This window comes from Manis pentadactyla, chromosome 4, assembly GCF_030020395.1.
Source record: "Manis pentadactyla isolate mManPen7 chromosome 4, mManPen7.hap1, whole genome shotgun sequence".
Lineage (NCBI taxonomy): Eukaryota > Metazoa > Chordata > Mammalia > Pholidota > Manidae > Manis > Manis pentadactyla.
The window spans coordinates 179,712,214-179,739,832 of NC_080022.1; the positions used below are offsets into that span (position 1 = coordinate 179,712,214).

Below are 27,619 nucleotides of genomic sequence, written 5' to 3' on the forward strand. Positions count from 1 at the left end.
TTGAATATTAAAGGTAACAAAATTGCTTCAAGTCTATTTCATTAAACAATTTTGGGAGCCTTCATTATCTTAATTAATTTTTCATGGTATGTTATAATTTTAGATTATAGAATCTCCCCATTAAAATGGGACACATGTTTTCCTTTCTTAAAAGGGGGAAAAATGTAATGGATGATATACACTTAAACATGATTAAAATACTAGATTTTATGTATATTTTTCTACAAAAAAAAATTACAGTCCACCCAACTTGTAATATAGTTTCACATGTATTTCTTAAATGTATTAAAGAACAATAACAACAGCAAATATAATGGATGAGATCAGTTCTTTTTAAGAGTAATCTAAGAGATTGGTCTGAAGATGTGTGGCTAAGGAGCCTAAGGAGCACCTGAATTTAATCAAGATTCCCTGGGGAATGATGATATTATTCCCTGAAACTGAAAAGTCATTGTCTTCCACTGCCCCTGGCCTGTTTCACAATTAATTTTAAAAAAACTAATGTCACTTAACATGAACTCGGATGCCTATTGCTGGGAGGGCCCTCAGGAGTTCACAAGTGCCAGCTTTAGCTTTTCTCCTGCCCGGGCAGTTTTGAGCCAGATGGGGGCAGCAGAGCTCAGCTGTTTGCTAGGCAATAACAGCATGGCATCTACTTACTAACAGTAAGAATTAGGAAAGGGAACCCACATTATGACTCAAACTTTTTTACTGGTCAGAAATCAAAAGATGTCACATTTAAGCCACCAAGAAGGCACTAGACAAAAGCAAGAAACTATAGTTTTGGTAGCTATGAAAAGTAGTTCGCAGTGAGCTGTTTAGAAAATGTAGAAATTTCATCGTCAAAACCCTTTGAGACCTTTCCGTGTTCTTTTTCTTCCTGTCTCTCTGTCACATTCACTGACACCCGAGAAGGAAGAGAATACAGAACTGCGGAAGGAATTTCTGTTCATGTAGGCATCATATAACCTTAAGTCCTTTGTGGAAAGTAATTCTTGGCAAATGTTCCAGGACCATGTGTAAGTAGAAAAGGTGTCATAGAAGGACTCATTTTTAGTGTCTATTCCAATCAAATCCCCTCGGATCTTCTGCCAGAGGTTTAGCATTTCTTTCCTGTGTTCAAGGGCAATTCCTAAATTATAGGTATCTGTAGCTCTCTTCACCTGCAGTGAGAAAGCAGAAATTTACAGTAGTTACCTTAAAATACCTTGATGGTGGACCAGAATTACAGATATCCCGAGTTACGTTACCAGGCTACTGGAAAGTCACTGAGTTTATATATTGGGTAGTGGTACTTGGTGACATTAGTAGTTGATGGACAATCAAAATTTATTGCTTGGGAATAATGAGATAGCTATTAAAAGAATCTTAAAAACACAACAGATTAAAACAGGGGAAATGTGGGAGGGAGATAGGCTCTGGATACAATAGAAGTGCCAAGGGTGGCACTCAGCCCGGCCTAGGACGGAGAGGGAGAAGACGCTGGGCTGATTAGGGCCCCTCTGATCAAGCTGAGGGAATGAATGGTGATGGGAAGATGCTCAGGGAGACGGGACAGCATAAACAAAGGCTCAAAGGCAGTAGGCTCCCTGGAGTTGGCATGGGGTGTTTGATACATGGCACTTCGGTATTGCTGGTGTCAGTTTAAAATGGGAGGGAACGAGTGTGAGCAAGTTAGGCAGTGTTGTCTGCTGTCATCAGGCCCTGAGCTGTGATGTCAGTGAGGGTAGGGAGAGCCCTTTCCTTGGTGAAAACCAGGCTGTCGTGAGCCACTGTTTCTGATGGAAGTGAAATAAATGCCTCATGTGTGGAACAGAAAATGTGGTTGACTAACCCTGCCATCGTTGAGAGGGATGCATTCCCTCTTCAGGAGGACAGTGACACAGCTGGGTCTTCATGGTAGATTGTTAGCAGCTGTGTGGAGAATGGGTTGGGGGAGCAGCTCTGTGGTAGAAATAGGGGGCAAGACCTAATGAGAGCCCCAGTTAGGGCAGTAGTAATAGGGGACAGATTTGGAAAATCTTCAGGAGAACAAGAGAAGCCTGAGTTGGTGACTGGTGGATGTGAGGAAATGAGGCAAACTTGTTACGTTAAGGATGGCTCCTAGCTGCCTTGTTTCCGTGACTGGGGTGATGGTGGTATCCACAACTGAGATACAGGATCCCCAGGGAAGAGCCAGTTTGATGCAGATGGTGAGTTGGTTTTGGACATGTCCAGTTCATTTCACTAGGAGACAGGGAGGTTAAAAATGTTCGTCAGGCAGGCACTGAGATGGGACAGAAGTACTGGAGGGAAGGCTAGTGGCAGACTTAAGAGTCATCAGTACATAGGTAGCAGCTGAAACACGGGGACAGTACAAAATAGAGTCCAAAGAATACCTGCCCTAGCTTTTCCTCCCTTAACACGGAGATCCCCAATACTCTGATGTGGCTGGGTTACAGGTATGCCGAATTATCCGTCTCCTCAAGCTTCCTTAGCCCTTGGGACAGCTGGTGCTCCAGGCTGGAGGCCTCTGGCTGTACACAGCCTCTGTTTACCCCCACGCGATCATGCACCATGATGAGAAGTGCTCGGAGCCCATTCCTTTGCATACTTGTGGTATGCAAAGCTGACCACACGTAGGTCCATTTGTCCCAATGTATTATTACTGCTCATTTCCTCCTCTGTATCTTCCACTCTCACTCCAAGTTCACTGAGGGTAGGAACTGCATTTTTTTCTCTGTGGGAATCTCCTAATCCCAGAACTTTGTTAACATGGAATAAATATTTACTGAACATATGAACAGATGAGTGTATATAATGAGAAGAGCAGTAGGATGAGGCTAGAAAACTAGGAAATATGGAGACTTAAGAGATGGGGAGAGGAGAGAGTAAGGAACACAGTTACAAGGAGAACTGAAGATGCAGTATTGTAAAGGTCAAGGAAGTAAAAAGTGTCAAGGAAATTTGATCATTAGAGTCAAAGCAGAAGGCAGGTGGCATAAAATAATACACCTCAGTCTGTCTCTGTGGAGCACAAAAGTTGCTATGAAGGCTGGGCTGAGAATTAGACAGGCAGCATAGAGTTGTGCTTTCAAGTGGATACTGGTGCCAAGTTGCTCATGTTTATAATCCTGGCTCTGTTACTTTCTAGCTATGTGTCTTAGGGCAAGTCACTTAACCTCTCTGTGCATATCTTTAAAATGACACAGAATGATAACAATGCCTGCCTCAGAGGATTGCTGTGATAACTGGATGAATTGGTACTTGTAGAGCACTTGTAGAGTAAGTATAGAGCACAGTGCCAGGCACATAGAAAGTGCACTTGAACTAATAAGATTATTATTGTTCTTTCAGCTCTATAATCAAGATGCTTTCACTCATGATGCTACTCTTGAGTACACCACTCCCTATGACTACCATTTGACTACTTTAACTAGTTGCTATTTCCAGCATGAAACAGATGAAAGTCCCAGAAAGAATGCTGGCTATGACTCCATAGGAGATTAGTAGGATGAATTATAAGTTAAATTTGAGTCCATTTGAATATAGAGCAAGAAATGTCATTACAATGGGTACAAATGAGAAACGATCTTGTCTTATTTTAAAGACAGAGCAGGAAAAAATCTCATTTTTATGGTTGTAGCATTGAAGTGGAAAATATTTTTGTCAGTGCTCTCTGGAAAGGCATTTAACAGTGGATACTCACGTGCTGCTTAATAGCAGCTGCATCGGTCACTGTCCAGTTCTGCTTTTTCTTGAGTATTTGATCAATGGCAAGGATGGCAGGTGGATAGCCTGAGGCAGGGCCAATGGGCTTTACATTTGCTGCCTTTATGCACATTTGAAAAAGAAGGTTAGTTATATATTTTAGTTTGAATTATATGAGAAAGACATATTAAACAGAAGTATATTGTATTATAAAAGCATTTGTATATGATTTATAAGGTTTATTGCTAAACCACCACTTGCCAGTTGTTTTGTGGCACGTGGATCTACAGTGCCATTTAGCAAATTCTCTTTCATAATGATGACGCCTACTCATAGGAGTAAGTACAGACCAGAAGACGGTTCATGTTTGGAGTGGATATGGAGGGTAGGAAGGAACCAACTCCATCCTCACCCAAACTTCCCAAACCATCACAAAGACTGAAAATGAATGCACCCTCCACACAGTACAATTCATGTTACTTCAAACTTCTCATGGGGAACCGGCCGTCTATTATCCCTCTTGCTGGGCTGCTGAACAATGCTGGTGGAATCGTGTAAACACAAGTGCTTTCTTCAAAAATGTGTGCTTCCCAATCTCATCAAAGCCCTTGGTATAGCTCAGTATTACTTTTCTTCATTCGCTGTTAACAGCCGTATGGTCCTTACGGTGGCTCCTCGAAAACCAGACCTTCAAACTCCGTCAGCTAATGATCTTGGCTCTTCAAGGTTACCTAATATGAATTCTTTTAACTCTTATTTCCACCTTAGGGTTTCTCCATCCTTTACCGTTTTCCCCCCCTCCTTCCTTCTTATATATGAGAGCCTTTCCTAATTTCCAATGCCAAAGTTTTCCCCACATCTTTGTTTATTTGCCTCCTGGACCTTTTACCTTCAATTCTCCTCTGTCCAGGGCTGGCATCATCGGGGAGTGACCTGGACAATCAAGAAGAACCCTGAGTTTGGGTTACTGTTTTGCTGTTTCTGTCTTTAAATCTGTAACTATTCTGGACAAGGGGCCCCACTTTTTCATTTCATGCTGGGCCCCCCAAATTGTGTAGCCAGTCCAGCAGTCCTGCTCTCCTTAATCTTCAATTTCTCTTTTCCTTGAGTGGTTTACAGCTTTCATTGCATGTTGGTACTTTAGAAAATATTGAGGCCTGGGCCCCATCCTGAGATCTGATTTAATTGGATAAGGTGGGGGCCTGGGTATAGGGTTTTTAAAAGCTTTCTCTGGTGATTCCACTGAGCAGCCAAGACTGAGAACAACAGCTCTAGGGCTCCTTCCTTCTGGTGACAAATGTGCCCAAGTCTCTTGCATCCTGAAACCATTTTGTCTAGGCTCTGATTCTGTATCAACCTATAGTTTCATATCTCTCTTCCTTAATAGTTAAAGTTTTTTGTAAGAGGAGCTGATTTTTTTTGTTTGGCTTTGTTTATGAGTTTCTGGAGATGCATGATAAAAATCTCCCACTAAGATTATGGATTTGCCTATTTGTTAGCAGCCATTCTTCCTTTATTTTAGCATGCATAATACCTTAAAAAGTTTAAACTTAATCCTTATAATTCCATTAATTATTACCTTCTCTCTCAATTTGCTTGGTGCATACAGGTTAGGATGGCTATGTCTTCCTTATGATTTTAAAAATCATTAAGTAGCATCTTTATCTTTAGTTATATTTTCCTTAAATTTTACTTTCCCCATATTAATATGTTGATACCAGCTTAGTTGGATTTGGATTTGCCTGATATATTGTTTTATGTCCCCTTACTTTCAAGTTTTCTTTGTCACATTTTAGGTATGTCTCCTTTAAAGAACATACCTGAAAATTATTAAAACTCAGTCTCAGAATCCTTTTTTTTAAACTTGAAACATGACCCATTGTCTTTCCTTCCTTTTAATTCTTGTTTTTTAGACTGGTATGTTTAATCTTTTTTTGTGATTACTGTTATATCTGGATTTTTCTGCCTATTTTGTTTTGTACTTTCTATTATCCCATGTTTTCTTTCTTCTTATTTTTTTCTTCTGTTGGTTTGACAGTTACTCATTTTAATGATATTCATTACATTATTCATGATTTGATTTAGTCATTTTCCTCACATTTTTAACACTCATAATTCATGTAATGAGTTATGGATTTAACCAATATCATAAATCTCTACCCAAACACAAAAAGAACTTAGAAAGCTCAATTCTGACCACCACCCTCCTCATCTTCCATTTTACTGTGGTGTAGTATTTTAGTTCTTATTTTTTAATACTCCTCAAACCAGTAATTCTTCTTTTTTATTTCAATTTTCTGAGGGTAAAACATGCACATGGTTCAAAATTCAAAAAGTATGATGAGTATATACTGTGATCTTTCTGCCACTTCTGTCTCCCAGTCCCCTGGTTTCCCTTTCTTCAGGCAACCAATGTTACTTTTTTCTTGGATTTCCTTCCAGGAGATTTTACAAAAAAAAAAGAATGTGTATTTCATATTTTTCTTCCTTTTTACACAAATGGTAGTGTATATTTTTTGTATTTTCTTTGGCCATCTGGAGCTCTTCCACATCATCACACAAAGTTTCTTAAGCCATTATAATGGCTGTAGAATGTTCCATTGTTTGGATGGAGCATAATTTAACTGGTCTCCTAGTCATGGTTTAGTTTTCCCCCTGATCTTTTGCTAGTATAGATAACCTTGTAATGAATTCCCCTGTATGGGTGGTATTTGGAATATGTGCAAGATAACTGTGTATCCTAGACAGTTTCCTAGGAGTGGAATTGCAAGGTCATGAAGGTAGCAGAATATGCCACCCTAAAATATGTGACTTTGGCCTAAGGATTATTTTGAGCTGAAGGCACTTGAAAAATAGCAGGTGTATGAAGGGCACTCTGATCTCTCCATTTTCTTCCTGAATGCAGGAGATAGAACCCTGCCCATTATGGAAGATGTCTTCACTATACTAGGAGGAAAGTAACATTGTTAGCACTAAGGATGAAAGAGTCAAGGCTGAGAGAAACAAACAAACCTTGTTAAACTACCCCTTATCTTCCTGGTTACTTCTCCAGGAAATTAAGTATCCTAGCCCAAATCCCTTTGCCTAGACACATTTTAACAATTTACTACTCTTTGTCCAATTCAGTATATAAGGGTTCAATTCTAACTACTTCTTTGTGTCTTCATTCTCTTGTGGGACCCCCATGTACATGTGCAGCTTAACAAAATGCATATGCTTTTCTCCTGTTGAAGTATTTTATGTCAATTTAATTTTCAGGTCCAGCCAAAGACCCTAAGAAGGTAGAAGAGAAATTATTCTTCACCTATAATCAAAAGGTGTGAGATCTGTCATGTTGGTAGATATTGTCAAATTTCTTCTGTAGAGGATGAACCAATTTAAACTCCCATCTGCAATTTATGAGTGCCCCATGGATTTTGCAACTTTTTGATCTTGGTCAATCTAATATGGAAAGATATTTATCTCAGGGCAGTTTTAATTTGGATGTTTTATGAAAAGTGAGCTTAAATATCTTTTCATGTTTCTGAGACCTGTCTTTTCCTATTCTTTGCTAATTTTTATATGGGTTAGCTTTTTAACAATCAATTTGAAGCTCTCCGATGTATCAGAGAAGGTAGCTCTTTGTGTTATGAGTTGAAAGTGTGATTTTTTTTTCTGGTCATGTAGAGATTTTTTATCTTGAAGTAGTTGAATTAATATCTTTCTATTAAAAAATACTTTTGTGTCATAGGAAGGTGTTCCCCAGAGTTTATTTCAGTTTTTTAAAGATTTCTTTTCTTTTCTCCTTTCCTGCTTTACATTTATATCTTTGATCTATTTGTAATTTCTATAAAGTATGAATTATGAATCTTTTTTTCTCAGATGACTGCCTAGTACTTTATTCAACAACCTATGTTTTCCCTGTTGTGTTGAAATTTTCCATTTTTCTTAAATTAAAATTCTCTTTCTTTATCTATATTTGGACTTTCTCTTTTGTTCTTTGGATCTATTAAAATGCTGAACACACTGTTTTAATTATTGGAACTTTTACTAAATATGTTATGCCTTAATGTTCAATATTGTTAGTCCCTGTCCTTATTATGTCTTTCTTTCAGACTGTTCTGACCGTTCTTGCTTATTTATTTTTTGTATGAAACAGATTGTTTAGTTTTAAAAATCCTTTGGATAAATTTCTAAAACCACATTAACATTATAGATCAAGCAAGAAAGAACAGTATCTTTATGATGTCAAACATTCTTAATTTGGGGCATGATCTACGTTTCTCTTTGTATACATTTTCTTCTGGGTCCTTCAGGAGCATGTTAACATTTTCTTCCTATAGACATTTAACATTTTCTAAGTAATATTCAGGTATTTTATCTCTTCTATTATGACTTTAAAAGAGGTAATTTTATCTTCTTATATCTTCTAACTTGTTATAACTGGTTGTTGTTTGTGGTATTATTATTATTTTATACAGTCAATTCTTATCAATTAAATTCTTGTTTTCCATTTTATGTGTTCACCATTTATTAATATTTTTTAATATTACTCAAAAATAGTACTAACTTATTCAAATGACTGTTCCAGTGACTACTGAGTATTTGGGATTGCTTTATTGAACAATACAGGATACCTGCCTCATGGTGCTTATATTCCAGTTTGGAGACATACAAATAAGCAAATAGGTATGTGATGTAATGTTCTATAGTAATACATCCTGTGTAGAAACATGAAGCAGGGCACATAAGGGATAATGGAAGATGTTATTTTAGATAAGGTGGTAGGCAGAAGGCTTCTCTGAGGAGATATCATTTGAGCAGAGGTCTGAAGCAAGGAAGTAAATCATGCAAAAATCAAGGGAAATGGCATTTCTAGGCACAGGTAATAGCACATATAAAGGCATTGAAGTGAGAAGTATTATACTTTGTCTATTTAAGGAACAACAAAGCCAGTGTACTACCTTTTTGCATTTCACTTCCTTTTCAGTTTAGTTTCCTTCTTTCTAAAATGTACCCTTCAATGGTTACTTTAGCAAAGGTCTAAGAGGTAAACTCTTCCATTTTCTTTGTTTGAAAGTATATTTGCCCTCACTCTTGAGTGATAGTTTAGCTGGGAATTATATTCTAAATTGGGGATATTATTTCATCTTCTGGCCTGTATTTTTGTGGACACAAAGTCTGCTGATAAGTCTACTTTTTGTTGGGTTGTGGACTTGGTTCTTTCATCCCATGGTGTCTGGCCCAACCATGATCTATGCCAGTTCTATACCAAAATGCAGCTTGTGGTCCCGGAGTTGACAGGACAGCAACAGGAGGTGGGACCAGAGTGCCTTTTCATTGTTATTCTTATATTCCCTACCCCTAAGCGCCAAGCCTTGATTGTATATTTTTTCAGTAAGTTTAGCTATTTGTTGAAATTAAATGAAATATTTATACCCAAGCTTAAATTGAGGAACATGGCTATAGAATCTGGTTTGAAATCTAATGATTGAAAAATCCATGATTATAAAGTATGTTACTAGTTCTGTTAAGTTAAAACTTAAAAACTGGAGTATTTAAACAAACTGATGTAACATAATTTAAATCTCACCTGTGTTTTCCAGTCTCTTTTATGGAAAAAATAATTCTCAAAGAAATTCAGAGACTCCTTTCTTCTTAGCATTTCTAATTTTTGTATATCTTTGAATGGCTTTCCCAACACCAACCCATCCACATTAGGAAACAATGGAAAGATGGGTATTTTTGAATATGGACTATCTGAAGGAGGATTGTATCCTAATAAGATAAAACAAAAATGGTATCATGAACAACATAAGAAGACAATCATATAAAAGACATACATGTGATCCCTATTTTTCTCTTTGGCTATTCATCTCAGTGGCCATGACCCCCCTTTTCATTCTCCTGTGCTCACTGCTCCCCGACAACCCCCATCCAGAGACTCTAGGCTTCCCAGACTCTAGGCTTCACCTGAATCATGAGGATTCAGGTAAGATGTACACTTGCTTTCAAATAATATCTGTGTGACAAAGGCCAGTCACTCAGTCTGCCCTTGTAATACTTGGTCCTCTAGCATTTATTTCTGACCAGTAATATGTGAATAAATCCTTTACAACAGTGAGGAGAAGCCAAATGGCTCTTACTCTTGAGCTCTTCAAGAAATTTGAATAAATCGTTTTCCTTCATTATTGCAGTCCGGGCAGCATTAGCAGAAGCAGCTGTGCTTGAGCTTAGAGGTGTACCTATGTCTTGCTTAAAGCTCCTTTTTCCATAACCCATAGCATAGGGACTCCTCAATATCCTTGAGGTAGTTTCCTGGAATTTTCTTCGGAAATAGCTTAAGAGAAAAAAAAAACCAATCCAGAAATGGGTAAAAAGTGCTATAGTTCTACTAAAAAAGTGCCTTAATGTTCTGCCCTTCAGAATTGTGAGAATAGTTTCTACTGTTTTAAATCACCAATTTTGTGGTAATTTTTATAGCAACCCTAGAAAACTGATACAAGAGAGAAGAGAATATCCTAGGCAAATACCTGCAGGTTAGGGAGCGTGGAATAGTTGAGGACCTGAACCAAATGTAATATAGGATATGATAGGGAAGTTGCAGGAGATGAAACCGGAGAGTGAAGCAAAGGATAGATATATCATGAAGGACCCTGAAAATACCATGTAAAGTGGAAACTTTTTCAAAGGGGACATAAGAGGCCATTGTAGGGGTTTTAGCAGGTTAATGGTATGACTAGATTTGTCCCTGGCATTGTAGGTGCATATTTTCCAATTGAATATTAATTATTCTGGTTGCAATGTAGAAATGGGTAGAGATGGCAAGAATGGAGGCAGAGAGACAGGGTAAGGGGATATTGCAGTGATCCAGGCGTAAGAAGATAGTGATTTATGCTATGGTAGTTTCTATGGGGATAGAGAGAAGTGCATGGATTTGAGGCATATTTAGGAAACAAGATTTTGTTTGTGCTTGGATGTAAGCAGTGAGAGAGCAGCAGCAGCTAAGGATGATGCTGGGCTTTGGCAGTGGATAAACAGGGAGATGGAAGAGTCATTCACTGAAATTTGGAACCCAAGTGGAAGAACTTGTGGAAATAGGGGTGGAGGAAGGAGATGAATTAAGTTTGGACATTTTGGGCTTCAGGTACCTGTGGGACTGCCCAGTAGGCAGATAGAAACTCTAGAGGAGGATCTGGGCTGGACATACAGTCTGATCTTTCTATGCCTCATTCTCCTTGCCTGTAAATAGGATATTGGAACCCACCTCAGAGTGTTGAAGTGAGGACTAAATGAGATCATTCAAGAAATATTTACTGAGTGTAAATCTTTTTTCCTAGACACTGGGGATATAACAGTAAATAAAACAGACAAAAATAACCCTTGCCTTCATGGAGCTTACATTCTAACATGAGAAAACAGATAACAAAATAAATAAGTATATTAGAAGGTGATAAATAGTATGAAGAAAAATAAAGCAGGGACAGGGAGACAGGGAGCGGTAGAAGGACTGCAGTTTTAGATAGAGTGGTCAGAGAAGGCTGTACTGAGAAGATGACATTTGAACAAAGACCCAGGGTTGGTGAGACAGTCATGTGGCTATCTGGGCAAAGAGCATTTGAGATAGAGGAAACAGCAAGTGCAAAGGCCCTGAGGTGGGAGCGTGTCTGGTTGTATTTGAGGAACATAAGAAGGCCAGCATGGCTCAAGCAAAATAACAGGGGATGAAGTCAAAGAGGTCAAAGGTGAGTACAGATATCATAGAAGGCCAGTAAGTCATGTAAAGACTTTGGCTTGTACCATGAGGGAAATTTAGGAGGGTTTTAAAGGTTTTAAGCGGAGGAGTGACATGATCTGACAACATTTTAAAAGGATCATCTGGTGCTTTAAGAGTCAAAGAGTCAACTAGGCAGAGGGAGTGTGGAGAGTAGACTAGAGTGGGCAAGGCAGGGGAGGAGAAGTTAAAAGGTACAAGCAGGGAGACCAGTTCAGAGACAGTATTTCAGAAAAAAAGCTAGTGTATATAAAGTGCTTACTCAGAACTCTTCACTTAGTAAATGCCCAATAAATGGTATAATCAGCTATAGGAATACCTATCAACTTCTGTCATTATCCAGGTCAAGACCCTCTTTCAGAGGAAACCAGTGAACTATCTTGACACTTGTTTGACAACTAATTGTGTAATATATTTTTTATTATTTCACTTCTGAATATTTAGTTATCTATATACTTAATGGCTTTTCTCTCCATTTATATTGTAAGCTCCTTAAATGCAAATGCTAGTGTAATAAACAGTTTTGATCTCCTTAGAAACCAGGTACATGATAAGTAACAACCGCAATCATAATAACAATAAAAATACCAACATCAGCTAACATTTCCTAAGCACTTACTGGGTGTGAGAGGCAGTAAAGGGAGGTGGATAAGAGCATGGATTCTGAAAGCAGGCTGTGCTAAAATTTAGGCACCACTGCTCTTGGGCAAGTTACTTTATTGACCTGTGCTTCTCTTTCTTGATCTGTAAAATGGGGATAATAGTACATACCCATCAAGGAGGTGAAGATTAAAATAGATGATATGTGTATTCTATGATTATTCTAATTACTTCCACATAACAATACAGTGCTTTATTCCATATAACAATACAGTATTTATATACATAATAATATTTATCGAGCTCTTAAGATGTGCTAAGACCTTCACCTGCATTATCACATACCATCCCCACAACTGCTCTATATGGTATGTAGTATTATCATCCCCATTTTATAGATGAGGAAACTGAGGTTGAGAGGTTAAGTGGTGCGCCAAATTTCTGTACCAAAAGCAGGCATTTAATACATGTATTGGATTAGAATTAAGAGTAGACTGTTGTGCACCCTCTGTCCCACATCTGGCAGAGATATAGAAGAGTATAAAGAGATTGCCTGTTGAGGAGCAGATGGGTATTTTTGCATTGTTGATAGTATTCTGTATTTTCAATTCTAAGTGGGATAGCAGAATGCTTTGAAAGAGTTTGAGTTGAAAATATTGATAACAGCAACATTTAATTTCTAAAGTACAATGACAAAAATACCTTGAGGAAATTTACATTTAGTGGTACTTGCTGGAATAAACAAACACATTTAGGTGTGAGAATGTTTCTTCATTTTCTATTCTTAAGTCTAATTCTGGCTTTGCTCCAGTCCAAAGGCTATTTTGGGAGGTTTGAACTTGTTGTACCTCATCCAGAGTGAAGGGACCTCTCAAGAGCCCCTGGTAGTTCTAGCATGAATGGGAGTATCCTGTACTCCAAATTAGATGTCCAAGTGCACTCAAAGTTATCCCTAAAAAGTCTTACTCCTCTGTGATTCTCTAGTCTAGAGTAGTAGAGGCTCTACTTTCTTGGCTTTCATAGGCCCTCAGTGGAATCATAAGATGGTCTGAGGCCATCTTGCAATTTTAGAGCTAAGCAGTACTGTTGGGGATGAAGGATAAGTTTTCATGTTGTGGCAGGTGAGTACTGCCACAGACACCTTCTCCTTTGGTTTAGAGCAGACCCTGTGGAGTAGGATGTTAGTGGGAGGTGAGTGCCTTCTTAATATCCTCATCAGTACTTCTGTGAAGACCATTTTTGCCCCTTTCTTTGCTGCTTACCTTACTAATTCCATTATAGCCTTTCTGGGTAAGGCTGATGTCTCTACAAGCTTTGATAGGATTTCAAACAACAGGATCCCAGGGTTGCCAGGTAAATCTAAACAGGCCCCCTTTGCTGGAGCTATGGAGGGAAGAAAAATTCAACATACCTTCTGAAAAAAATATCTATTGAAAAAAAAAGGGAGTAAGCTGATGGTCTTTTTTTAAAATTTTACTGTATTTACAATATTAACACCAAGTCAGAGACTAGAGAATTATAGGAAAGCACTCAAAATCTGTTCTATTTGGTAGAAAGGTCATTTTGAACAGACAAAAATGACCTTGGATTAAAATTCAATGACTTCTAAGCAAATACAGTAATACAGTTAACATAAACACTAATTATATATTAAGGACTACTGCCTTGTTCTTCTAGGTAAAGAAATTGTTGATAAACATCTCAGGTTTGCAGGCAAACCCTCATTACTATAGTGGTACTTGAAGCATTAACTTCTGTTAATCCTAAAGACAGTTCATAGCCTATGAATGGGTGTATTCTCAAAGCTGTGTGCAGCATTTGGAATTTGGAATGCATTTATCCTAGAAAACATGACATGAATAGTGGTTAGACTTTCTAAGGCAGCCAACTAAACTCATAAACAAACCATTAGAGGACTAATAACAATATTCCAGGTATGCCTCCACATCATTTATAACCTATGTGAGAACATGCTCTTTAATCTCCAACACATTCTCCAGCCCTTGCACTGAAGGCAGAGATTTCATCAGGGTGAGGGAAGATTATTTTTTAGGAACAGTAAGTTATCAACACTCCAAATTTGCATGAAAGAGGGCATTTTTCTTTCTCTAAAAAATATTTTTTATTTTGTAAAAGAGGTGCCTCCCAAAGTAGCACACATACTTGGTGAAGAATACAATAAAGGTGATCAAATTTTTCTACACCATTCCTTGAGTGTTCTCTTTGGAGACCAAAAAGCAGTGTGTCCTGCAGAAAGACTTGATGCATTACCTTATGTACATCCCATAGATGTACATCTATGTACATCTTTAAATAAAGATTTAAAGACTTGATGTACATCCCAGAGTACACCTTCCTGATTTCTCTCCTGATTGGAGGCCTAAATGAATAATAGCTACTATGAAGTGAGTTGCAACTACCCACCTACCATCTTTTCAGTAACATCTCCACTCACCCACAGCTTTAAGGAAGCAGTCCTTATCTGTTAGCACCTTTATAAAGTCTGAAAAATTCACTTTTCCATCTCCTGCAACAGAAATCTAAGGCTCAGAACAAGGATGTAAGAGGTATTTAATTATCAAATTATATATTCAATATAAAAATTAAAATACCTTGGTTCATTCAATACTTAAAATCAGAGAGCATTTTAGGGCTGGAGTTATGCTCAGGTAAGCACTGGTCGTCTTGAAGTGGTCTAAGCACCATCACAGTAATCACCACAACCCACAGAAGCAATGGTGGGATATAACATCAGACCTGGGGCTCCTGGCCACTGCAGTCCTATCAACTCACTCTTTTCCTAGAGACTTGTCATTTTTTCAAGGAATCCACCCCTGCCTTCCCACTCCTGACCACTCTCTTACTATTTGTATTAAAATATCCCCAAGTTGTACCCAGTTTTCTCTAAAATTAAAGGATAATTAGTGCTATTACTGGCATGTGTGTGTTTTTTGATGAAAGAATAGAAAATTGGGCATTTAGTGGAAACAAGTGACACCTTGAGTAACTGGTGACATTGACTCACATGTGGAACTGATGCCGATTGAGTGGGGCACTGGCAGTTGAGTAGGGAGAGGTGAGAGGTGATAATATGCTGAATATACATTCCATGCAACATACCAGCTTGGGCTATAATCACTAGCCCAGTATATTCACGGAAAGCACTTTTACACCTTAAAAATATCAACAAAAATGCTGGGACATCTAAAATTCAATACAGGTGGGCTCTTACAATGGAAGAAAGATTTGAACTAATATGATTCTAACAGAACAAAGGACTTGGATTTTCTTGGTAACGTCATTTTTACTGTTGTCAGTGCCTTTGTATCTATTTTTTAAGGCACCCTCCAAAATGTACATCATGACAGGTAATCTGAATTTGACATACACTTTTAGTTACCACACAGGACTTTTTAAAGAACAGTCCATTTTATAGCATTAATTTAATTTCATAACTTGCACACATACTTCACTGATATCCTTAAAGAGAAACACATAGAGTTAACCTTTAAATGACACACGGATTAGGGGCACTGAGACTCCAATGCAGTTGAATATCATGTATAACTTTTGATTCCCCCAAAACTTAACTATTAATAGCCTACTGATGATCAGAAGCCTTACAATTAATACACATTTTGTATATTATGTACTATATTCTTAAAGTAAGCTAGAGAAAATATTAATAAAATCATAAGAGAAAATACATTTACAGTATTGTACTCTATTGATAGTGTAAGTTTACATTGTGTATGAATTGTATACAAGATGAATCATTAGTATGTACATCAATATTGTCTTATACAAAGCACTGTAGATGCTATGTGTATTACTAACACTAACACTAGACTTTAAAATGAAAAGATAATGTGAAAAAGAAATTCATATTCCTTTGTAGGTATGAAAATTCATGCATTGATAATGAAGCAGCAATAAGATTGCTTTATCATAGCCTAATGTAATTGATACAATTGCATATGGTAGCCTAGCCTATACACAAATGAATGTATTATAAATTTTTTATGGCATACAGTATAATAGTCATATTGTAATAATACAATATTGGAAATACTATTAGATTTAAAAAAAGCAACTTACCTGTGATAAATTGATACCCAGTTTCCCCAATTATGAGGGAAGTATACTGAATGGTAATGTGATTCTTTGAAAGTAATGTTATCAAACAGTAAGACAATGAACACATTAATTTTATATTAAGTATCACTCACCTTCTGCCTGTGGCTAAGCTATCCACTTCCATACACATCTTGCACATCATGTTCTACACAGTGAATACTTAGGTGGTGATGATCATGATGACACAAAAGTGTCCCATATAATTCTTGCTGAACAGTTACTATATTTTCACATGAAGACACACAAATACACAGCAGGTACATTTCTTAACTATACAGCACGACAATTGTTAAGTGGAAATGGGTCATCATAAAGGCCTTCATCCTCATCATCTTCACACTGAGCAGGCTGAGGAGAAGGAAGGGGTGTGTTGGTCTTGCTGTCTTGGGGGCGGCAGAGGCAGAAGAGGTGGACGAGACACCAGGAGAGGCAGGCGCACTTAGTGTAACTTCATGGAAACACACTGTAATTTCTGCCTGACTCTGTTTTTTCAGATTCTCTAAAAATGTTTCTATACAGTACCAGTCCTTTTCCCACCTTTACCGTGGAAGGGTCCCTGTCGTAAAAGAAGTCAAAAGCAGTCTTAAATAGTCAGGACACTTCTGCCAGATTGTCTGATGTCTGTTTGTTTCCTGGCACTGCTTCTTCTACATCTTCTTTCTCATCATCTGGCACCGATTTGGAAGCTCTCATCTCCATCGTGTTGTCTTCTGTTAATTCCTCTGGTGTGGTGTCTGTTAGCTCTTGAATTTGTCCGAGATCCGTATCTTGAAAACCGTCACCACCCACCCCACCCCCTGACCTTTTTTTTGGCTATATACATCATCTTGAGGATTTCCTTGATTGGCTCTCTCATCAATCCTATGAAGTCATGCAAAACATCTGGACCCAGTTTTCTGCAACAGGAATTTATGATTTGGGGCTTGATGGCTCTCACGGCTTTTTCTAGAACGATGATGGTATTTTCAATAGTGTAATCCTTCCAGACTTTCATGATATTCTTTCTATTGGGGTTCTTTTCCATAGTGTCAACAATCCCTGTGTGTAAGGAGCCTTAAAGGTCCCTATGACCCCTTGAGCCAGAGACTGAATTAGAGATGTGGTGTTTGGGAGTAAGTAGACCACTTTGATGACTTCAGTGTTGAACTCATGGGGTTCTGGGTGGCCAGGGGATTGTCCAATATTAAAAGAACTTAAAAGGCAGTCCCTTACGGCAAGATACTTCCCAATTTCTGGAACAAAGTATCAATGGAATCAATCCAGAAAAAGGATTCTTATTGTTCAGGCTTTATTGTATAGCCAAAGAGACTGGTAGTTTATCTTATCCCTTCAAGACTTGGGGATTAGCAGTTCTACTGATAAGGGTGTCCTGATCATAAACCTGACTGTATTCTGCACAAAGCAGAAGAGTTAGCTTATTCTTTCCTGCCTTAAATCTGCTGCCTCTTGGTCAGCAGAACTGGTTTCTCCTGTTATCTTGACATGTTTTAAGCCAGACCTCTCTAAAATTATCAAGCCATCCTTTGCAGGCATTAAATTCTCCAACTTTAGATCTTTCACCTTTCTTTTCCTTTTGTTGTCATATAAAAAGACTTCACTTTTTCTCAAATCATATTAAAGTCTATAGGTATTCCTTTCTTATAACAATCCTGTACTCACATAAAGCTACATTTTGAATATGAAATAAAAATATATTTCACAAAAAAGTGCAAGGTTTTTGTTATTGCTGGTATAGCTGCAGCGACGGCTTCACGAATTTCCTTTTTTTTTTACAATGGCCCTTATGCTGGCTTCATATATATAGATCTTGAACTTACGGGCAACTACAGCTGCAGACCTCAATCTATGGTATATCAAGCAATTCAACTTTTTCGTGTAATGTCATGATTTCTCTGCTTCTTAGAAACACTTTCACCATCACCAGAGTCATTTCATATGAGTCCCATGGTGTTATTCAAAGTTTACAGTATTGCATTAAACATGATGAAAAATGTGGGAGAACCATGAATGATAATTTTTTACTGTGATACACAGTTTACTGGAGAGATGAACTGCTCATGCAGAGATGATTAGTGTCACATGGCATTTTAATCAGATATTTGTGTTAAAAAGAAAAAAACAGGCCCGATGTGGGGTCACTTCTCCTGGACCGAGTCACCAAGCTGGGTGTAATGCCTTACCTAACTGCAGATTCAGCCTCCTGCAGCAGGGAACTTCTAAGCCAATCCGTCTGGAATTTCTTGATCACTAGTGAGACCATCTGCATAAGATCCCTGCTCTTCCAAAGGGAGGGTGACCTTACCTGAAACAATCCTTAATCTCTTCTTTTGCTAATAATTTTTTGCCCCAACCTCCTGTCTGTTCAAACCTTACATTTTGTACAACTCAGAGCATTGATCTACTTGCTAGATGGGATGCTGCCCCATCCATGAATCACTTAGTAAAACCAATTAGATCTTCATGTTTATTTAGTTGAATTTTGTTTTTTAGCACTTGCAACACTTGAGCTCACTGCAGTAGCAATGGGAGGTGGTGATGAAATTCTTACAGTAGTACAGTATGTACTACAGCTAATGTGCAGCTATGACTTAATATTCCATCTTCACATTTGTTTACATTTCTCTTGACTACAAATAGCACCACGTACAGTATGTGGTTATATGTATAAATTCTGATAAATTTAAATTTTTATAATAGATTTGTATATATTTTATGGTGGTAAATGATAAAATAGACTAGTATCTATGTATATTTTATACATTCATGACATAGCTCTTTTTTACTTAGTTTAAAAAAATATTTATAGGCTATGGGGTTTGACTTCTTTTCAAATTGTCACAGCTATCCAATAAATGGTCCAATATATTTACTGAAAAAAATCTGTGTATAAGTGGACCTATGCAGTTCAAACCTGTATTTTTCAAGGGTCAACTGTATGTGTATTTTTGACATACAAGTAAGGCTTATTTCTCATGTTTATAGAGTCACTGAGATAAAAACATATGACAAGTGAAAGTACTCACGGTCAATATCAGCATATCTTAATTCATTGTAGACATCATGTTTTGTTAGATTCATTCCTAACTTAGCTAATGTGCACATCATTCCATGTAAATCAATACAGCCAGTTTTATCCTTGTTAAAGAAGTTGTAGGCAGCTTGGAAGGCTGGGGAAATGGAATTAAGTTAGTCAGAAAAGTTATTCAAGAATAAGTACATATTAACCTACACATTAAAGGCATGCATTGTATGGTATGGGTATTATTTCTCAATAAAGCTATTTAAAAACGAATACATATTGTAATGCAACTAGAACAGACAGTTGATTGGAGATCATGTTCTGAAAAAGTATTGAGAGAAAAATGATTACCTAATAGATACTTCTTACAAAGGACAGTGTCCTTCCATGAGATCTGAACTGGAATAAACTAAGTGGTAGCAAAGTAAATATGTAGGTGTGATGGCCTTTGGAAGATGTCCACACCCTAAATCCTGGAACTTGTGAATGTATTATTGTACGTGACAAAAGGGACTTTGCTGATATAATTAAGATAAATTACCCTGGAGTATCTGAGTGGGCTTAATCTAATCAGAAGGGCCCTTAAACAGCTAGAAGCAAGAGAGATGTAGCAGGAGGAGAAATCAGAGAGATTAAAAGCATGAGAAGGACCTGACCCACTGTTGGTTTGAAAATGAAGGGGGCAACATGTTGTGGAATGCACATAGTCAGAATGAGTTCAGAGAGGCTCCTGGCTGATAGCCAGTAAGGAAATGGGGCCTCAGCCCTACAACTGAATTCTACCGACAGCCTGAATAAGCTAGGAAGCAGATTCTCCTCTAGGGCTTCCGGGTGCAGGACCAGCTGGCCAACACCTCCATTTTGAGCCTTGTAAGACCCATAGAAGAGGAACCAGTTGAGCCCACCTGAACTTGCGACCTACAGAACTTTGAGATAATATATTTGTGTTGTTTTAAGCCACTGAATTTGTGGCGATTTGTTATAGCAGAAATGGAAAACTAATGCCCCCAATTGGACCCAAATTACATATGTATTCACAGTTTCAAAGTCTTTTCAAAGGAATACTCAAGGCATTACGGGAGCCAAAATTAGACATGTATTTTCTAAAATTAATGAATTTTAGAAAAAAGTTATCCACAGTCTACTCTTTTCCATATTCTAGTCTTTGGAAGGAAGCCACTAAGGTTAGTCCAGACTCAAGGGACAAAGGGCTGGAGGGCAGGGAAAATTAAGCTCCACCTCCTAATATCGAGGTACATTTGGAATTCTTTTGTAAGAGAGATTTGTCTCTTCTTCATTTTAAAAATTCAATGTTTATTTCCACCACTATGGACATGTAGATATTTATTTTATACTTTGAGTTATAATCTTGTGGGGTAAAGCACAAAATTTCCAGAATCTCACGCCTGGCCTTAGCCCTTCACATACACTGCTGCAGCTTCCTGCTGCCTCTGGAGAAAGGGGTTGAGACATGCCATTCTCTCCTCCCCTCTATTGCATAATCGGTCTGGTGCCTGTCAGTCACCCAGGACTCGCCTGTGGGGTTCATCCTGGAAGGGGCGGGTGGGGAAGTAAGGGGTGTGCTGTGGCTGGCGAGATGGAGGACACCAAGCGGGGACTGGGGAGAAAGGGAAGGAGAGCAGCAGCCAGAGGAAACGGAGGCAGGCCTCACTGTGAGTAATGAGAGGGTTTTTCCCAATCTATCCTGTCCCTAGACAGGGCATGATGCTTCTGAGTCCCTTCAGCAGACGGAACTAGGAAATACATGCATGTATACTAACCCGTGTATATACTGAGATATTATAATGAGTCATAAGAAATACATATTTGGTCATCTTAATGACCAAATATGTATTTCCCAGGTATATTTGGTCTTCATCCACAATTCCCCAAAATACTGCAGAGTCTAAAAGGTGAAATGGATGTCTTGTCATGTTAATAAGAGACGTTTAGACCCCCCTACCGAAGGGCTGGGGGTGGAGGTTGAATCAGCCAATGGCCAAAAATTTAGCCAATCATAACTATGCAATGAACCCCTCACAAAAACCCCTGCGAAGAGCTTACCACTCTCGGCTCTTGGATCCTGCTTCTCAGTTGGAGAGAGGGTGTCTATGCTTGGGGAACCAGAATGCCTCCACATGCCACTGAACCAGGTCCCGAGCTCCACCAGAATAGAAGCTCCTTTATTTGGGAACTGGCCCTAAGTATCTATCTCTTCATCTGGCTGTTAACTTTTATCCTTTATTGAACTGGTAAACCTAAGTGTTCTCCTCAGTTCTGTGAGCCACTCTAGAAAATTAATTGAACCTAAGAGGGAGGTGGTGGGAACCTCCAATTAGTAGCCTGTATGTCAGAAGCACAAGTTAACTGCCTGGGGCTTGTGACCGGCATCTGGAGTTGGAGGTGGAGGGCAGTCTTGTAGCAGGAGCCCTTAACCTGGGAATCTGGTGCTGTCTCCGGGCAGATGACATCAGAATTGACCTGAGTTCTGGGACACCTCCCTGGTGTCTGAGAACTGCTTGGTGTTGTGTGTGGGGTGGGGGGGAAGACTTCCTTCCCTACCACACTTACATGGGAATTGGGTTCAGGAACCTGAAAGGAGTTATAATGTTCCTGCCACATAACACTGTTGTTGTTGTGTGTATACATATATGTGTGTATATATATATACCTAGGAAGGAAAAAATACACATATCTCTAATTATCTCTTGATCTATCCATCTGTATCCACATTAAGCTAAACATGAGTTCACACTAATTCTAAATCCACTGGTTCTCTTCAGCTTTCTCCAGCAGTGAGAAACCTGGCTCCCACCGTCCACCATCCGCTTATTTACTCAATCCTAGTGTACATGTATAACAGTTTCAGAATTGTTAATCTATACTCCTAGGAGAAACAACTTTACTAGCTAGAGTACATTGTTTTTGCACATTTCCCTTTTGTGTTCAGCCAAACCAGCTTCCAGTCAAACCAGTGTTTTGAAAGTTAATTGGGACAGCTCGTCCCCACTCCCTCCCTCGACTTATATTTTAACAGAATCACTCTGGCTGTTAGAAAAACCGACTTTTGTAAGGGTTTGGGTAGAAGCGGACAGACCAGTATCAGGAGGCCGTTGTGCGTGAGCACTAATAGCACCTCAGACCAGGGTTGTAGCAGTGGGGGTGGTAAGAAGTGACTGACTTCTAGATCTATTTTAAAGGTTGAGCCAGTGAGATTTCCTGATGGATTTAGAGGCAGGCTGAAAGAGTAGAGTCAAGGATGTTTCCACAGTTTTTTCCAGAACAAGTGGAAGGATGAAATATCATCGTCGGAGATGAGGAAGGCTGTGGGTAGAGCAGGTTTTAAGAGTAAGAGGCTGAGGGGTGGGGAGAATGGAGAGTCACTCTTTAGTGGGTGTGGAAGTTCGGCTTGGGAAAATGAAAGTGTTCTGGAGGTGGACACTGGTGATGGCTATAGAATAATGTGAATATATTCAATGCTGCTGACCTATATGTATACTTTAAAACAGTTAAAATTATAATTTTTATGTTATGTATATTTTACCACACACACAGAAAAAAAAAGTATGAGGAAAACATCAGGAGTTCAGTTTTGGACATGTTGAGTTTGAGATGTGTGTTAGATAGACAATAGAGATGTCAAGTAGGAAATCAGATGTAAGTCTGGGGTTGAGGAGAGGGGCCTGGGCTGGAACTGCCAGAACACATATGGTATTTAAAGCCCGTTCCTTCCTTCAGAAACCACAGAAAAGGCTCTTGCCTACTTCCCCCCACCGTTTGCCTCCTGACCAACTCTGGAGCCTCCCTATGCGGCCCCTCGTGGTGTGCTGTGCCTCTTATCTCTAGGGATCTGTGAGTACAAAAAGCGTCCTCCATGACAGTCATCTCTGTGTCTGCATGTCTTGCAATACCTGCTTAAAACAAGTCCTGCATACCCTTAAAACAAGAACCAATGTATAGTAATGCTCTTTGGAAACCTTAAAGTTTTATAAACCCATGAACCTATTAAGGCATTTGGATCAGTTTTAAAGCAAATAATACAATTCTGATCTTGACCATCTTGTGTTTTTAGAACCAGTTTTCCCAGCAATAAAGGTGATGCTTTGACTCCCTTCTGTCTTCTGGGTCAATTTCTCAGTTGGTTCCAAAGTTGGAGGGTAAAGTATTAACCTTCCCAGAACCCAAACACAGCCATGCTTGATTTTTAGTTTTTCTAGTATGCCATGCTTTCTCCTTCCTTTGGGCCTTTGCGATTTCACTCTTTCTGCCCAGAACACTCCCCTCTGCACTGGGCCTGATTTATTCCTACTCATTATTCAGCCTTCTCTGGGACTCCCGGCTGTCTTTGTAAGACCAAGTTAAGCTATTTGCTTTTGTGCTTCTATGACACTATAATTCCCCTATCATAATCTGTGTCATATTGTAATTTAAAAATCTTAATCAACAAACTCGTGGCTGAGCTATCTGACTTCCCAGGGACACTGACTTGTTAGTTGCTGTGTTTCCCATGCCTAGTACATTGTTGATTTTAAATAAGTACTTATTGTTTGGATTATGAACGATAGCCAGTAAAGCTCATTTTATCATTATAATTATTTTTCTATGAGAAATCTTGGGACTTCACTTGTCTTTATACTGCTCCTTCTTGATTTCTACTTGACTTTGCATTTGTTCTTTCCCACACCTGCAAGTTCTTTGGATAAAAATATTTGGCCAGAACTGTCAGAATTCTGGGAAGATATCTATTTCAAAGTAACCCCTTTTCCTTCCCACATATTAAACATTTAATTAAAAAAAATTTTTTTTCTCAAATAACAGACTATTGTAGACAACCCTCGAAATCCCTGATCTCTTGTAAAGAAGATGATCAGATATACTAAGAGCTTTTGCCTAAGCTTTCATTTGGGGGATCATTTTCATTACCTTGCATTTGTGAAGCAGTCAGCTTCCTCTCTTTGTGCTGTAATTGGCATGGGAGAGAGCCTGGTAAGTTATTCCTGACAAAAGACGTGACAAGATTTAATACATATCTGAAACCAGCAAATATTAGTTCCATTCATCAGTTTTTGCTGACTGGAATGACTGTAGGCATCACAGTAACCCAGAATCTCATCACCTAAGGGATCTGTCACTGTCACTTGCCAATAGCTACAAGATGGACAGTAAGAAAATATCTACCTCTCCCTCTACTTGCCCATCATCCTTACTACCTTGAAAAACTGACTTACCTCATTTTACAAAAAAGGAAACTGAGGTTCAGAGGGATTAAATAACTTGTCCCAAGTCACAAGGTTAAGTGGAAGCCTTGGGATTCAAGCTCAGGTTTATCTGACTTCAAAGCTCAAGGATATAAGACTTACATCATTCCTATTGTTAGAAATATAAGTTGTTTCAAATTTTTAACTAATATAATTTTACAGTACATATCCTTATAGCAAAACCTTTCCATCCATAATTATTTTATGATTTTAATTGCTAAACTGTATTTTTACCAGCATATGAGAAAGAGGTATATAGCTATAGCTTAATCTACTATTTATTTTCTATCTATCTATCAAGAGAGAATACTTCTGGAAGTTTGGAACATTGTATGAATTTTCATTTCCTCAGAAAAATAAAATCTCAAAAAAAAATTTAATACTTTGGGGATATTTTGAATAAATTTGTAATAATTTAGTTATTAGGAATATGAAAATACATTATGCAAAATAGTTTTCTTATAATGTGGTAATTTTAAAGTAAACTTACAATTTTATGAATTAATCTTACTTAAAATACATTTAGCTTGGATACTAGTGGAACCAGAATTATTAAGAAATATGGAATCTCTTAGTTTTTGTGTTTTTAATAGAAACAGTTGAAAAAGTGAAACCAGAAGAAGTACTCCAGATGGTAAATTTTTTTAAAAATATGAATTTAGTATCCTCTACAGTATCTACAAGATTCATTTTTAAAGAAAGACCTGGGGAAAAAGATGTGATGTCAAAATGCACCATTCTCAATTTTTTCAACATGGAATTGTATCTAAGTCTTATTTTCTCAGCTTTACTTGCACTGATTTCTTCTTCTGGTGTTCCCTTGAACTTCTTGAACTTCAGGAAATTCAAGTTTGCCTTTACTCAGATATGTTATTTTATATTTGCATTATATAAAAGATGGAGTAGATAGAGAAATATGAAGTTCTCAAGAAGAGGAAAGCAGAAGGCCAGGCAGTATAAAGTCTGTATTAGCTACATAAAAAATGGATACTTTTGGCAGGATTTCATACCTTATCTTGGATCAAACATGGGAAATAGTCTTTTTATTTTACAATGTTTTAAAGGTTTGAAGAACCTTAGATTTGAAATGACCCCAGCCTAACCTCTCATCTCATGTAGGAATTTCCTCTGCATGTGGTATTATCGAGTCTTTGCTTGACTACTTTCAGTGACAAGGAAATTACTACATGAAAAGACAGCTTGTAATGCAGGGTAAGGGAACAAATAGATCAAGGGATCTGGCTGCTATAAGGTGGTCTTACCCACGTCCCTCTAAAAAAGTCAATAGTACTTCCTGTACTAGTGGCATAGTCAAGGCCATTAGGAGAAATACTCTACAGTGGCAAAGAAACTGAAACTGTGAGAGAGGAGAGAGACTTCCCTGATAAAATATAGATCAGGTTTTCACTTTCGGTCATTAGTGGCTATTGTTTATTGGGATTTGTAGTTATCAGTCTGAGGGAAAACTATTGTTAATGTCACGAGCAAACCTTCCTTCCCAATTTTAGCTCAAGGTTAGTCATGGTGAATTTATCAGATTTCATTTTACTGGTCATATTTGAGTTACTGGCCTTTCTCTATATTCTAACTCACTTGGGGGTTTAGATCTTCTTTATTATCCTCTAAATTTATTCTCCATTATTCACTCAAAATATCTTAATGTATAAATGATAACTTCTTAAGCCCTCTAGGGTATTCTGTTCCTTCACACAAGGATTTGTGTGAATTGGAAGAGAACTCTTTGTTTTCCTAATCAAAAAGAATATATATTTTTCATAAAAATCTTTATCTTCAATTCATATATCTTGTTTTATAACTAAATTTATCACAGAATATATACTTGAAGAGCATTCTAACTTGTTTTTTATTGTTTCATTATAGCCTTTACGGGTATTTAAAATATTTATCAGCTTAATAAATCTTTATCTTAATGTATTTATCATCTTAATATATTCATTGCTCTTACCTCTTGCCATGTGAGCTAGGTACTTTTTTTAGAGGATTCAGCTTAAGTTTTGATTTACTGTCAGAAACTGCCATGTAGCCAGTAACTCTATCTGGAATTCAGAAGATACAAATAATCAATTCACTGATTAATTTCTGTATATTCTCTTGCAACTTTCCCACCTCAAGACATAAAGTTTTAAGTCCAGAGCCTCAAGGAATGGTAATATGTGCAAATTCAAGTAAGAGGTATGTGCAAAGTTGGAAGGCCATGTGGAAGGGCCTCTTTACTGTCCCAAGATCTCTGAGCAATATTTCTTGCCATTGCTCCCCTTTCAAATTATGTCATTTGGATCCTATATAAAAATAAATAGTACCATGTAATGAAGATAAAGCCTGGAAATATGTGGAACAGTTATTTAAAGATGAACTTTATTTTTACCTTTTTATAGTGATAGATAACATTTATTGAATGCATGTTTGGTGTCAGGCACAATACTAAAAACTTTATGTAAAGTAAAAAACTTTATTTTTGAAGTCAGTAGAACATTTCATGTCATAATTGACAGAGAATACAATGTTACAGCATTTCCAAAATATTTACCTAATTGTTTATATCCTGGATACCTACTTGGTAGTAAGTAGATTTTCTCAGGGTTTCCTTTTGGGAGGCCCACCCCTGCCCTGTCAGTTCTTATGAACCCATTTGTCTTTCTTAAAAGTAGGAGTGGGGGTGGGATACGATGCCATTTTGCTACCTGAGACCTCCCGAATGGACTCTTACCCACTAATGGGATTAATTAGGATATGGTCCCCCTAATCCTCCTTACCACTTCTGAATAGTTTGAGAATCAGGGCTTCTGGACCAGAGGCTGGGTTGGTAGGACATCCCCCTTTTACTGTTGGTTTTCTCTCTCCAATTATCTTTTTGATGTAAAAAAGTAGTTCACTGGCAAGAAAACTGGGTTGCTGATTTAGGAATAATAGACAATCAAATACTGTTAAACTGTGAAAAAAAATCTTTGGACGTTTGGTTAGTTTGATTCACCTCAGAGCCTGGAAAGTAGTTGCATCTAAACACCTCAATTATATGTATTCAAAATATAGAAACCTACCCCAGAGCTGGAACACCGGAGAGGCTCAATAATTTTGGCACTTGAAAGATGCTATGAAATCATCCTCATAGTTCAAAGTACTCATTCCTTAAAAAAAAAAAAA

The 27,619-nt window shown here is 37.9% G+C and overlaps 1 protein-coding gene across 1 annotated transcript; it reads right to left on the bottom strand.

The window, feature by feature from the left end:
* EFCAB3 (EF-hand calcium binding domain 3) lies at positions 1–26,509 on the bottom strand. The gene is made up of 9 exons (XM_036900203.2): positions 26,424–26,509; positions 24,123–24,196; positions 19,204–19,347; positions 14,499–14,570; positions 13,306–13,426; positions 9,816–10,009; positions 9,263–9,447; positions 3,689–3,811; positions 1–1,163 (listed from the first exon to the last, which is right to left on the bottom strand). Exons 1-9 carry the CDS (start codon positions 26,495–26,497, stop codon positions 843–845), a joined length of 1,308 nt encoding a protein of 435 aa, XP_036756098.1. The 5' UTR covers positions 26,498–26,509; the 3' UTR covers positions 1–842.
* Positions 26,510–27,619: the final 1,110 nt, after the last annotated feature.

Excerpts from the sequence above, each read along its gene's own strand:
- EFCAB3 (XM_036900203.2), bottom strand. The coding sequence starts at position 26,497 with ATGGCAGTTTCTGACAGTAAATCAAAACTTAAGCTGAATCCTCTAAAA. Across the intron at positions 13,427-14,498 it reads CTGCTTCCTTAAAGCTGTGG|CTCCAGCAAAGGGGGCCTGT; the intron begins GTGAGTGGAGAT and ends TTCCCTCCATAG. Across the intron at positions 10,010-13,305 it reads GCTATAATGGAATTAGTAAG|CTATTTCCGAAGAAAATTCC; the intron begins GTAAGCAGCAAA and ends TTTTCTCTTAAG.